The following is a 12,669-nucleotide window of genomic DNA, read 5'->3' as shown; positions in this document are numbered from 1 at the left end:
GGCTGGGGCTGGGATCTCAAGGTGGACTGGAGACCCGCACTCACCGCCTGCAGGAGAGAAGCTGGAAATGAGGCCTGAGGTCTTCCGTGGACCGCCAGCAGCAGCAGCAGCAGCACAGAGTGGTACTGCCTTCTCATTGCACTTGGCCTCTGGTGGGAAAAGCCTTAACTTGGTCACCCTTCTCTGGTTTACAACCAAGAAGCGCCAACTGGAAAGCTCATTTTGTTTTATATCTAAAATGAGCATGACTTTTTTTTTTCAGACCTAAATTAAGCCCAGACCTACATGGTGCCTTGATTTTAGTGATGATATATGTTTGGGTGTGCTTGGTGGGAAAGAATGATTTCTGAGAGGCGTTAGGACTGTCATACCTGCCAGAAACTTGGAGATAGAGGGGAGACAAAGCCGGTTTTCTGTAGAGCCTTCTGGTGCTTCTTTTCTTGCTAATTCCAGGTGTTGTGTGCCCTCGGACTTCTCTCCCACTGCCCACTATTGTCTCTATCTCCTCTTCAGCCCTGTGTTTGGTCCCGGCCTTGTCTTGAGAGGAAGAAAATTTGGGTAAAGTAGTTCATACTAAGGGGAGAGTGGCTCATAGGCTTAACTTCTGGATATTTGCAGTTTACGAAGTGGGCTTGTAAATCCAAACACATATCTGCTGTAAGGATGGAGGTTTACAAGAGTAAAACTTTTGAGAATAAGGAGGTGGGGACTACTGGCTATATCAGTTAGAATGCTTTTAGCTGCGTGTATCAGGAAATCCAACTGACAGTGGTCAATAGTAACCTATATTATCTCACATTTCAAGACATCTACAAGTAGGGTCAGCTGTTTCAGGGTTGACTAATCCAGCACTTCACTGAGGTTTTTAAGGACCTAAGTTCTTTATGTCTTCCACTCTGCCAGCTCAGCTTCCTGGCTTGTCCTTCTAAGGTAGTGCTCCTCATGGCTCTCAAACAACTGCAGGGTTCCTGCCATTACCAGTGTCTTTCATCATATTAAAGAATAGCCGTTCAGTAGAATTTCTTTCAGTACTCATTGGCCAGAAGCAGGCCTACTCGCCCAAGCCTGAAGCAGTCTTGGCAAGAGGTTTGGGACCACTGTGACTGCCTCAGACCGATTGTGATTCACCTTCTCAGGCTAAGGTCTGCCTTCCTTGAAGGACATGAAACATGCACGAAATAGAGGTTCTTTTGGCCAGGAAGATGGGGAAATGAATGGCGTGTGGGTTGGCACCCAGGAGCATGTGCCACCCTGGTGTTCTGTGTCTCCTGTGAACCTGGGCCTTCTCCTGGGGAAGGAGACAGTGCTGGGGAGAGCTGCTGACTGGTGCCAGAGAATCAGAGACCGACTCTCAGTAAATGGTGATGAAGCTGATGGTGTTGGTGACTTTGCACAAAAGAGAAAGGCACAGCCAAGGGTGTTTTCAGCTTTGTCATCATCACCTGATATTGTCCCTTTAATAGTTGGGGCAACTCTACTTCTCGATGCACGGCCAGTGACTCTTATTGATTTGAGTGGCTGTCCGGAGCCAGACTAATTGGGCCCAGAGATTGGAACAATGATTCAGCAGCACGGGGTGAACTGACAAGTCAGAGTCTATCTGTCTGCTGGCGGGCTGGCTTTGCAGCAGTCCTTGCTTGCCCACGAGAGCCGGGAGCTTACTTAGCAGGCTGGGAATCACTGCCACTCTCCTGTCTGAGAACAGGGTGGGACTCAGCTGACCTGTGAGGCAGTGTTGAGACCACCATTCCCAGGTTTCCAGAGCACTACCCTGTATCACACCCTGTTACCTCTCAAGCTTCTGAACTTGGTAATGAACGCCCTGTGCTCTATCCTGAAGAATCTAACTCCTGACCAGGCCTTTCGTGTATCACCTGTCCCCAAGGTCTGCAACATTAGGGCGGGATGCTCAGATCTGAGCACCAGAATCCCATCCACCATTGGAAGGCCTCCGGCTCATACCCAGGGTCTCTAAAAATAAAGACCTGTGACAGTTATGTTTTTGATTTTTTTTGAACAACATTTTCAGTGCATGCTGTCTGTCATCTTGTTTCTTTTCTGAGTGTGTTGATTGAACAGTGGGTGGCTAGGTAATGTTTGTGTTGGCACAGAATCCAACAGCTGATTTTATTTTTTTAAATACATTTTTGAAAGCCCCAGAGATGTAGATCATCCCTTGGAAACTTCTCTTCACCCTGTAATTCTGTTTTCTAAACAGTCTGCACTTTAATAACTTATCTGAACAAAGATAAACCCCATGAACGGTAAGCTATTTACATCACTCTGAATTGATTTTCGATCCTTGTCGAACATCCATTTTTACCAGCTCGGATCCGTGCAGGCGTTCTGTTTAGTGTCCTGTTTTCCCATGGACCATTATTTCTTTTATAATATATAATAAGTTGATAGCAGTAACTCGAATTTCAGTTGCATTTTACAGTTTACAAAGCCCCTTTTATGCTTTATCTCAGGCTCTCTATTGTATTGTCCTATATTGTATTGCCTGAGAAGGACTGCGTAAAGAAAGAAGTGAAAGGAAGGAAAAAAAAAGTGGGTTCAAGCCCTGCATTTGAAATTGCAAGCTGTGTGACCTTGAGAAATGCTTTAACCTCTTGGATCCAATTTCCTTCTCTGTGAAATGGGCAAGAAGAGGAAGAAATGAGAGCATGCATATCAAGTGCCTCATGGTGCGGTGCTTGTGTCTCAATAATGATAATTCCCATTTTTTTTGCTATCATATATAGCAATCACTAATTTTCAAACTTTTATGTGACTCTCAATTTTTCCATTATGCTTCTGTGTGGTCCATAATTTAGTTTTCTTCCTGGGAGCCAATAGTCCTGTAGGAAAATGATTTCATTATTCTCCCTTGAAGGAGAGAATAATCTATTCAACTATTAATTGTTGAATATACCCTGATTGATTAACAAGGCTTCAAGTGAAGTAGAATATTCTCAGACATTTCAAAACTGTGGTTCCCCCACATTCAGAGGTAATCCCTTCTTCCACCCAAATCTCTGAGGCGTACAGATGTAATCCATCTGCGTAATGCACATGTGAGCAGATAACTATTTCTGGGGAGAAGGCAGGCCTTTTGGAATGTTCATTTATTCACTCATTCATTCACATGAATATTCAGGAAACATCTGCTGAGTGTTGAATACGTGCTAGGCACTGGTGAAAACACTGGCAGTTGGAAGAATTTTATGAGAAGATGAATTTGGGAGAAAAATCAAAAAGTCAAATTGATAACAACACCTGTTTTATTTTAGTTGATTGCATCTGTTGTCAAGAAAGAAAAACATAAAAGAATCTACTTGGGGCAGGCTCTTCAGAAGGGAACTGAGTTAAAACAGAGGATGAAATGGAATTTCGTTTTCTTTTCTCAAGCTCAGAGAAGTCCAAAGTGGCAGCAGCCCAAACTGGTTTGGATTTGGATCAGATGACTCTTTTTTTTTTTGGACCGGATGCCTCTTAACCTGACCTCAACCCTCCCTTTGAAGTTCAAGGGGTGATAAACCCCCGAATTATGTACAAAATTATGGGAGTATGTGTGTTTTCTGGGCTTCATTGCTGGCATCACATTTTCAAATCGGTGACTTCCTATAAAGGGGATGACGGCCTCTAAAACTACGAACCACTAACTTCCATGCAAACAGACCCTCTCATTTTAGAGTAACCAAGGGAGTGACTTGCCAACCACCACAGAATGGTTTGGAAACCAGTTTTATGAGTCCTGCAAAGTCCCAGGGGTTATGAATTAGTTTACTAACTTACTAGCAATTAATATCAACCAATAAAACCTTTGACTGCTTTTATGGTTAATGATATAAAGTATCAATAATAACCAATAGTATTAGTAAGGACTAATTACATAATTGATTGATAACAGAAAAATCTTTAAGGTGCCTTTCAGGGCTGTTTGGATATTAATGATAATTTGAAATTTCACAAATGACAGTGACCAGACAGTCAGCAATGAGGAGGTAGTGTGTGGCCACAGAAGCCTCATCGCCTGATGTAGACCCCACTTGGCTACATGTGGGTCTCTGTGTGTACCTACGGCTGGTCCAGGGTCATTATCTAGAAGGTAATCAGTAAATACATTTTGGCTGAAAAAGATGAGTGAGACTCACTGTGGCTCCTTCCTTGTCCCTCCTGGATGGGAAGGTCTGGAACCTGTGCTGGAGCAAAACACACAAGGGCTTCCCAGATGGTGCTAGTGGTAAAGAACCCACCTGCCCATGCAGGAGACATAAGAGATGCGGGTTCAGTCCCTGGATTGGGAAGATCCCCTGGAGGAGGCCATGGCAACCCACTCCAGTATTCTTGCCTGGACAATCCCATGGACAGAGGAACGTGGCGGGCTACAGTCCATGGGGTTGCAAAGAGTCGGACACGACTGGAGCGACTTAGCATGCAGCATGCAAAGCACACAAGAGGCTTCTTGCTTGAAACTTGGAGCCTAGAGACTGGAGTTCAGGTGCCTCAGATGACAGCTGTGCCCTCGGCATGGGCCGGGCAGGTGCTTCTGTTTGCTGTGTACCAGCTCTGCTTCCCCTCGGGTGGCAGCCAGGGTGAGGGCATGGTGACGAGACGTGGTGCCCAGATCTGAAACAGTCAGGCCCTTGCCATTGCCACCTCTCTGTTCTTGTTTCATGTGACACCAAAAGAAACAAAACATAAACTAAATCGATTATCATAAGGTCACAGGTCTAGCCCATGAAAGACTAGACAAGCCTTAAAAGAAATTAGACTGCAGCCAAATGTAATTAAAGAGGGTTTGAGAGAAATTGAGTATAATAACCCTGTGTGATGATTCTTACAGAATGGCGTCTGGTACATTGCCTCGGACATAGGATTTAAAAACAAAGCTGTAAATGCCTTGTAGTTAATGGCCCTGCTCTGGATTTATTTCACTGCGCCGTGTGTGCCTAATCCAGTGTTGGAGTCATATCAGAGACCAGGGCAAACAAAAGCAGGAGATAAGGCTTGTGACTGGGGCCCAGCAAGGCCTTCTGGGTGGAGTGGGTGGTGTTTTGGTCAGCTTTGGCTGCTGCCACAAAATACCATCGATCGGGAGGCTTAAACCACAGACACTTATTTCTCCCAGTTCTGGAGGCTGGGAAGTCCAGGCTCGAGGTGCTGGTTGATTCTGTTCCCAGGGGGAGCCTCTTCCTGGCTGTAGACAGATGGCTGCCTGCTCTCTGTGACCTTGCCTGGCAGGGAAGCGGGGAGCTTTGGTCTCTCTCTTCTTATAAGGACACTAACCTGTCATGTGGGCCTCACCTTCATGGTCTCTTCTAGGCCCAATTACTTTCCAAAGACTGCACCTCTGAACACCGTCTCCCTGAGGTTAGGGCTTGACATATGAATCTGGGGGGCTACATAAGCATTACGTTTCCTTAACAGTGGAGGAAGGTCTCTTGGTAGCAATAGGCCCACGGTTCTTGAGTTCTTGCTCCTTGTCCTTCTGCTCTGACCAGGGCCAGAGATGGGGATTCTCAGAGGACTTGGACCATAATCTATACCAAGAATCACAGATGAGAGTCTGTCAGTGGTTCTCCCCAGGCCTGACTTTGAATACCAACAGGAGGGTTTATAGGAGAGCAGGAAAGTTGCCTTCTGCCCCACCCCAGCCCAATGCTGGAACATTTCCCATGGCCCCAGCCTTACCCTTGCTTTCTAACTATAGAGCCATTGTTTGTGAACTTGTGAGACTATCTCAGATCCAGAGCTCCGGTGGTGGGGTAGCCTCAGAACTGAGTCCATGCCCACAGAGGGGCTGTGCTGTGCCCTGCAGATATCTCTGGGCTCTGGTTCTGTGCCAGTCATGTTTCTTTCACATCATTAAATTGACAACTGAAATGTCAGATAAGTCTTCTAAAACTCCCTCTTTCATCACATCCTGACTCAAGAATCCACAGTGGGCCCAGATCACTAGAAATCCAAGCTTTTCATCCGAGTGGACAAATCCCTTATCTCTTACTCCTCTTGTCATGTCCACCCTTGGTTTCGTATTCCGATATAATTTTTTATCATGAAATATTTTGGATGTACAAAAATCATAAAAGATATTATAAATGCTCAGGTACCAACCACTCAGCTGAAGAAATAGATAGAATGCAGTTACAGCCGGGCCCCCTCCCAAGGCCCTTTATTGACAGGACCACGAAGCACAAATCTAGGAGCTGCAAAGCCAGTAGTTCAGTGATGTGATTAAGAGCAAGGGTTTTGGGGCTGAGTAGACCCAGGGGGAATTCTGAATCTGGGCTTCCTTGCTGGGCACATTTAGAAAAAAATTGTATAACCTCTGAGAGCCTCAACTTTTTTCATCTGTAAAATGGGGCTGAAGAGTGTATACCTCCTAGAGTTGCTGTGAAGACTAAATGGAGGAATAAGGTGAGTAATAGCACTTACCCAGTGCTGGGCAAGTGGGGAACACCCAGCAAAGGATGGAAGTGGTTTCTGCTGGCGGTTGTTGGGCTTTTATATCTGGGATTTGGATTACAGAGATGGGCCCCAGGGGGCCACTTTCCCACCCATCCTTATTCCAGGGGAGGCCTGGGGACTTGTCAACGCCCTGACCAGGCAGGAGGACAGGGACTAGACTGCCCTTGGTGGGAGTCATGGACTGGCTGATGGGATGCTTGTGGGTTTCAGGTGCTTGTCCTGGCTGTGAAGCAGCTGTTTCCAGAGTTTGAGTTCATGTGGTTGGTGGATGAAGCCAAGAAGAACCTGCCTTTGGAGTTGGATTTCCTCAATGAGGGAAGGAATGCTGAGAAAGTGGCCCAAATGCTGAAGCACTTTGACTTCTTAAAGGTAAGAAGGCAGGGCTGTGGGGGCCTGGTGGTTGGGCAGAAGAGTACAGGGGAGGACTGGTCCCAGCCCTGAACATCTCCCCTTGCAGGACCCACAGCAGGTGTCTCCTTCTTGGGTGAGGGAGGATGACTGATTTGTCCCTGGTGATGCGTGTTCAAGCCCTTGAAGTCTAAGTTACAAATTACCAAAGGGGACTGTTGACCTGTCAAGCAAACTGATGTCTATGGAATGGTCTACAATTGCAAGACCCTGAGCCCTCCTGAGGGCCTGTAAGCCACAGTCTCAGCCTCCATGAATCATGGGTTGATGACACTGAGGATAATGGTAATGGTGATGATAGCTAACGTTACTGTGCTCTGACGTGTTTCCTAAAACTTTATTATATCAGCTCACTGAATACACAGGTCTGTAACACATGTCCTAGAAATCTCCACCGTTTGCAGAATGGCACAGCAGAAACCACAGGGTTTATGGGCAAAAAGGGGGTTAGGCTTACAACACTCAAAAATGTCACCAGTGATCCAGAAAATAAAAGCAGATGGGAACCTAATGAAATGCGAGCATACTTTGGCACACATTAAATGGCTAAGAAATACAGAAGACCACAGCACACATGGCACTTTACTGGACACGGGCTTGCAGAAATGGGCGTCAGAAGATTTGCTGCTTGGGAGTTACTGTGAAGAGGTGGTAGCGGGGGTCATCTGAAATTGAACAGAAGTTGTGGGGGGCTGTGACCCATCACACACATGGCAATGTTTGTGTGCCTGCTTTGGGTGTTCCTGTTTGGATCAGCCAGATACAAGTTTTCTGCACTTCCGAGTATTTTTCATGGATAGTGCTGCACCATCAACAAATGTAAAATCTGTGTTATGATCAAATTGTTCCCTCATGTATCTATTACATTGGAACAGATTCGTGTTTTCAGGTATTTACTAGAACTGCTGACATGATAGGTGACACTTACCTTGGGAGACAACATCCGATGACGCATAGTCCCAGCTCAGTGAGAGATCCTGCTTTAAGGATTCAGAAGAAGGGGCTTCCGGGTGGAGCATGGCAGGGAAGGCTCTGCTGAGGAGTCGGCCTTGGAGCTGGTCTTGGAGGATTGTCCTGATGTTCCCCACAGGTCCCATGGAGATTGGAACGAGACAGATCAAGCCCATGGCACTTGCTCTTCCAACACGTTTTGTGGTGGGGCTTGGACCCATTTATCAGGGGTACCCCTTTCGTCACAGCAATGCGGGGATCAGAAGCCTCTGGTGTCTATGTGGAGAGCTTGGCTTTCAACTCTTGGAAGAGATCCATTCTCTGCTTTTCCGCTGGAGAGGCCTGGAAATTGTGGGAAGATGGGGCGCAGGGCTCCGGGTCCTAGTTCTGGAGCAAATGGTCAAGTGGGGCTCTTCCTGGGCAGGGTGTCTCAGCACGTGAACTGGAAGGTCTCCTGCTTGGGACTGAAGTGTCCAAGTGGCTTCTAAAGACATCCTGAGAAGCCGGAGGCAGTGATTTATACTTACGCTCTCCAGTTTGATTAACAGAGGTGGGGAGGGTGTGTCTACACTAGCTGCCTGAGAATCCTAAATCTTGGTCCATGGAATGAAGACCCACAACTCGGGTGATCGGTGTGGTGTCTTGAGACACTGATTTGGTGGATGGTGTAGCCACTGGCAAAGTTCAGCTCTTTGAGTGAGTCGGGTCTGGCAAGACGCTCCCGGCCTGCTTGACGGGCTGGTCCTTACACAGCCCTACAAGGGAAATGCCACTGTGTGTGCAGACCTTCTTGTGGGTACAAATCCAGATGATCTGGTACCAATTCAATGAAAACTTGGCTTTCTCACACAAGTGATAATATTAACTGATAAGCGTTGTTGTCGGGTCTAAATGACTCTTCCGCTTACCTATTCCTTTTGTTTCATTCCGTTATTCCACATTTATCGAGCACTTCCTGAGCCTGTGGTTGTGCTAGGATCTGGGGGTGTGTAGATTAAGCCAGAGATGGTTGGCTCCTGCCTGAGAAGACTTCCCATTTGGTGGGGGACACACACACAGTGGGTTCTGTAGTTCAGATTGTTGGCACTATGGCAGAGACTGATCTCTGTTTCTGTGGGTGCCCAAGAGGAAGTATCTAATTCTGCCCAGATAAGGAGCTCAGTGGGGGCTTCCAAGAAGTGTTGATTGTGCAAGGGGATAGGCAGAAGTTACTGAATGTTTCTTCTGTGGCTCTGAGTACTAGGCAGACACAGGGACACGAGGTCCTTCCAAAAACCATCATCCCATTTTACAGATGGCAGTCTTAGAGGAGAAGAGCTGGGGTACAAACAGCATTTTCTGACTTCAACTCTGGTGCTCGTCTAAGGACATTCTGTTGCCTCTTACCCAGCAGGGGTGGTCCTCGGCGCCAGTACTGTGAGCCAGACAAACAGAACCATCTCCTCCACTGTTCCCATGGAAACAGCAAAATTGTCCCCTGGCTGGGGCCAACTAGCATCTGTCAGACCAAGACATGTAATAATAATAATAACACAAATTTTTGAAATGAGGATGCCAAATGGGTGAATAATTAATGTAACGATTTGACCTGCTGCTTCTCAAGCCTGCACCCCGTTCCTAAGAGAATGGTGGAATTAAGGCTCCCGAGTAATTAATTTTGCCTAAACACATAACAAGTGGGAAGCAAATTTTGCGCCGCGCACCCAGTTCAGCTCTTCAAACAGGAGATAGATTGCTTTGCACACTGGCACCCCATCACAACATCTGTGCGTAATTAAGCCTCAGCGCAGTTTACCTCTCGGTGTGTGAGGCCTCTTCCAGTGGGTTTAATAACCTCAGCCCTGTGCTATAAATTGCCGCACCTCAGACGAGCACCGAATGCAAATGCACGTCAGGGAGACTGGGCCAAGGTGAGGGGGCAGCCAGGCCGAACGGTCAAGACCAGGGCGTTTGTGGATCTGGCATCAGAGTGTGTGGGAGGCGACAGGACAGGCAGTGAGGTCTGCGACTGACCTTGGGGACAGCTGGGCCAAGATAGAGGCAGACGCCTTAAAAACACAGGGTTTGGGACTGCAAGGGATGGGAGCGAGTCTGTATACGGGAAGGAGGGGCTTGGTGGGGGGTTGTCTCTGGAGCAGGGGCCCCTCCAGGGTTCTCTAGTGCTGGGTCAGGAACATCTCCTGGAGGAGGAGATGGCAGTCTGCTCCAGTATTCTTGCCTGGGAAGTCCATGGACAGAGGAGCCTGGTGGGTATTGCCAAGTGCATGGGGTTGCAAAGAGTTGAACACCACTGAGCAACTGAGCACACAAGGGGCCTGGGACTCTCTCGAAACTGGGGGCAAACCCTGCCAGGATGAGCATGCTTCTGGTGAAATAACTTTCTAAGGATCTCAAAGATTAAGAGGAACTGATGTCTAGTTATTAATACTGTATCCGTTAATTTTTTTTTACATGGCTAGGCTGTGTTAGACATTTTTTAAAGTACTTTATGTCTGTTTACTCGTTGGTTCCCTCTTTTTCGGCCATGGGGTGCAGCACGTGGGATCCTAGTTCCCCAACCAGGGATCGAACCCCTGAGCCCTGCGTTGGAAGTGTGGCATCTTAAGCCCTGGACCACCAGGGAAGTCCCTGTATATTCCTCCTTAATCCTTACACAACCCCACAAGAGAAATGCCATTATTAACTCCATGTCAGCCTCGGGGAAGATGAGGCCCAGAGAGATGAAGCCACTCGTCCAAAGTCATACAGCTTCCTGGGAAAGGGCAGAGGCAGCCTGGCCCCAGGCTCACCTGTTAAACCACTGTGCTCTGGTCCCTCTAGAATAATTGATGGGCAGATCTGAGTTTGTGGCTCAGCTGGTAAAGAATCCACTGGCAAGGCGGGAGAACTGGGTTCGATCCCTGAGTTGGGAAGATTCCCCTGGAGAAGGGAAAGGCTACCCACTCCAGTATTCTGGCCTGGAGAATTGCAAAGGTTTCTGGGGTTGCGAAGAGTTGGAAGCGACTGAGCAACTTTCACAAAACAATCACAACAGTCTGAGTTATGCTGAGCTGTCTGTAGCATCAACTCTCAGCCTTGGTTCTGTATCAGAACCACCTGTGAAATTCTCTGTGGCTGTCGTATGGCGGCTGCTGTGCTGCTGAGCACCAGGACCTCATCCATGCCTGTAGGAAGCAGGGAACGTTGCTTTCATTGTAATTGTCATCAGCCTTTTACAGGCAAGGGAACCGCTGCTCAGAGAGATTATGCAACTTACCCAAGTCACACAGCTTGGCAGAGGCAGAGCTGGGGCTCCAGCCTGGCCATCTGACTGCAGGCCTGTGCCCTGCTCCACTGGCCTCAGGTTCGGGGAGCTCCGTGGCCCCAGATAATGCCCAGACGTGCCAGGCCTTCCTTCCCAGGTATGCTTGCCAGGCACCAGAACAAAGAGGAAGTGCAGGTCAGGGCCCGTTAATGAGGCTGAGGTCAAGGTCTTGGGCTGGAACTTTCCCTCCTCTCTGTTCTCCTTCTTGGGGTCACGATTGGCTCTCGTATGGGGGGCAGACGGGGCCTACAGGGGTGGGCCCTCCTGCCGTGAGGAGGTAGACCCCCCCAGACCCAGAGGTCCTGAGGGCCGGGTGTGACTCTGCCTCTGGGGTCAGCAGGCACCTTGACTGCGAGCCTCCCAGGTTGATTTTTGTTTGGGCAGGGGACAGGGTGGTTCTTATTGCCTCTTTCAAAATTTTTCTCCTTCATTTTCCCTTCTTTGATGGAAAAAGCTGAGAAAGGAATGATGGTGAAACATGAGTGTTGGGGTGAAGTGAATTTCACCTGGTGCCCCTTAACCCTCCTGCTCACGTGCTGATTTAGGGGCAAGTCGCTTGATCTTGTATCCCGTCAGGCCAAGTGTCTCCTAACTGAGCAGGAAGCACTTTTGCATTTTGCAGTCATTTCTGTGTTACATCCATCGAGGGGCAACCGCAGCCCTCCCTGAGCTCCCACGACAAACCCCTCTGCCTTGCTTTTTTTCTGGCGGGGATGGGGGTGGGTGCTGTCTCTGCTGTTTCAGAGCTAAGCAGTGCCTCCGCAGACACATCTATTGTGAGGCTGGGTTGGCTGCATTTGGAGGGAGACCTGGGGGAAAGGTAGGGGATGGGGTCTCAGCACACTTAGAACCCTGACCAAAACCCAGGCAGTCTCCAGCCTTGGGGTTTTCTCTTTGCATCTCTGGCTCTTGCATGGCTGTTTTCCACGTTGCTCCAGGCAGGCACAGAGGGGTGTCTGACAGCGAGTCTCTAGAGCCCCAGGCACCCCACTGTCAAGCTTCGGCCCCAGGCATACCAGGGGAAAGACTTAACCCCCAAGTATGTCCCTTTTACTTGGAAGCCTCAAACAGCATCTTCCCTGGTGGCTCAGCTGGTAAAGAATCTGCCTGCAATGCGGGAGACCTGGGTTCGATCCCTGGGTTGGGAAGATCCCCTGGAGAAGGGAATGGCTACCCACTCCGTATTCTTGCCTGCAGCATTCCATGGACAGAGGAGCCTAGCAGGCTACAGTCCATGGGATTGCAAGGAACTGGACACGACTGAGCTGCTTTCACTTTCTTTCAAACAGCAGCAGCAAACTTGTACTCGTATTTTTAAAGAGACTTTTTAAAAAATGCCAAGCGAGACCGACTTTTAAGTTCAAAGTGACATAGGGTCCCAGATTTCTCCATTGGTCTAGATTTTTAAATGGCAAAAACCGCAGGAAAGGAGTAAACAAAATGATGCCTTGGTTTCAGTAGGAAATTTGTTCCAGAGGGTTCTCCTGTATGTACGGCCCGCTTTGTCCCCAGTACTCCTTATTGAGATGGAGCAGGAAGAGTCTCCTTCCTTT

General features: G+C 48.2%; 1 protein-coding gene across 6 annotated transcripts in view; it reads left to right on the top strand.

Annotated features, from left to right (window-relative positions):
- Window positions 1-12,669, top strand: part of ADCK1 (aarF domain containing kinase 1) — a 138,278-nt gene that overhangs the window by 99,603 nt on the left and 26,006 nt on the right. For all 6 annotated transcript variants that reach the window (XM_070378441.1, XM_070378438.1, XM_070378437.1 and 3 more), the window contains one exon: window positions 6,664-6,822. In XM_070378441.1, the coding sequence (XP_070234542.1) occupies window positions 6,664-6,822 (159 nt within the window). The remainder of the gene's footprint in view (window positions 1-6,663; window positions 6,823-12,669) is intronic.

This window comes from Bos mutus, chromosome 10 (genome assembly GCF_027580195.1).
Source record: "Bos mutus isolate GX-2022 chromosome 10, NWIPB_WYAK_1.1, whole genome shotgun sequence".
In the NCBI taxonomy this organism is placed as follows: domain Eukaryota; kingdom Metazoa; phylum Chordata; class Mammalia; order Artiodactyla; family Bovidae; genus Bos; species Bos mutus.
This window is presented reverse-complemented; position numbering and strand designations above follow the sequence as displayed.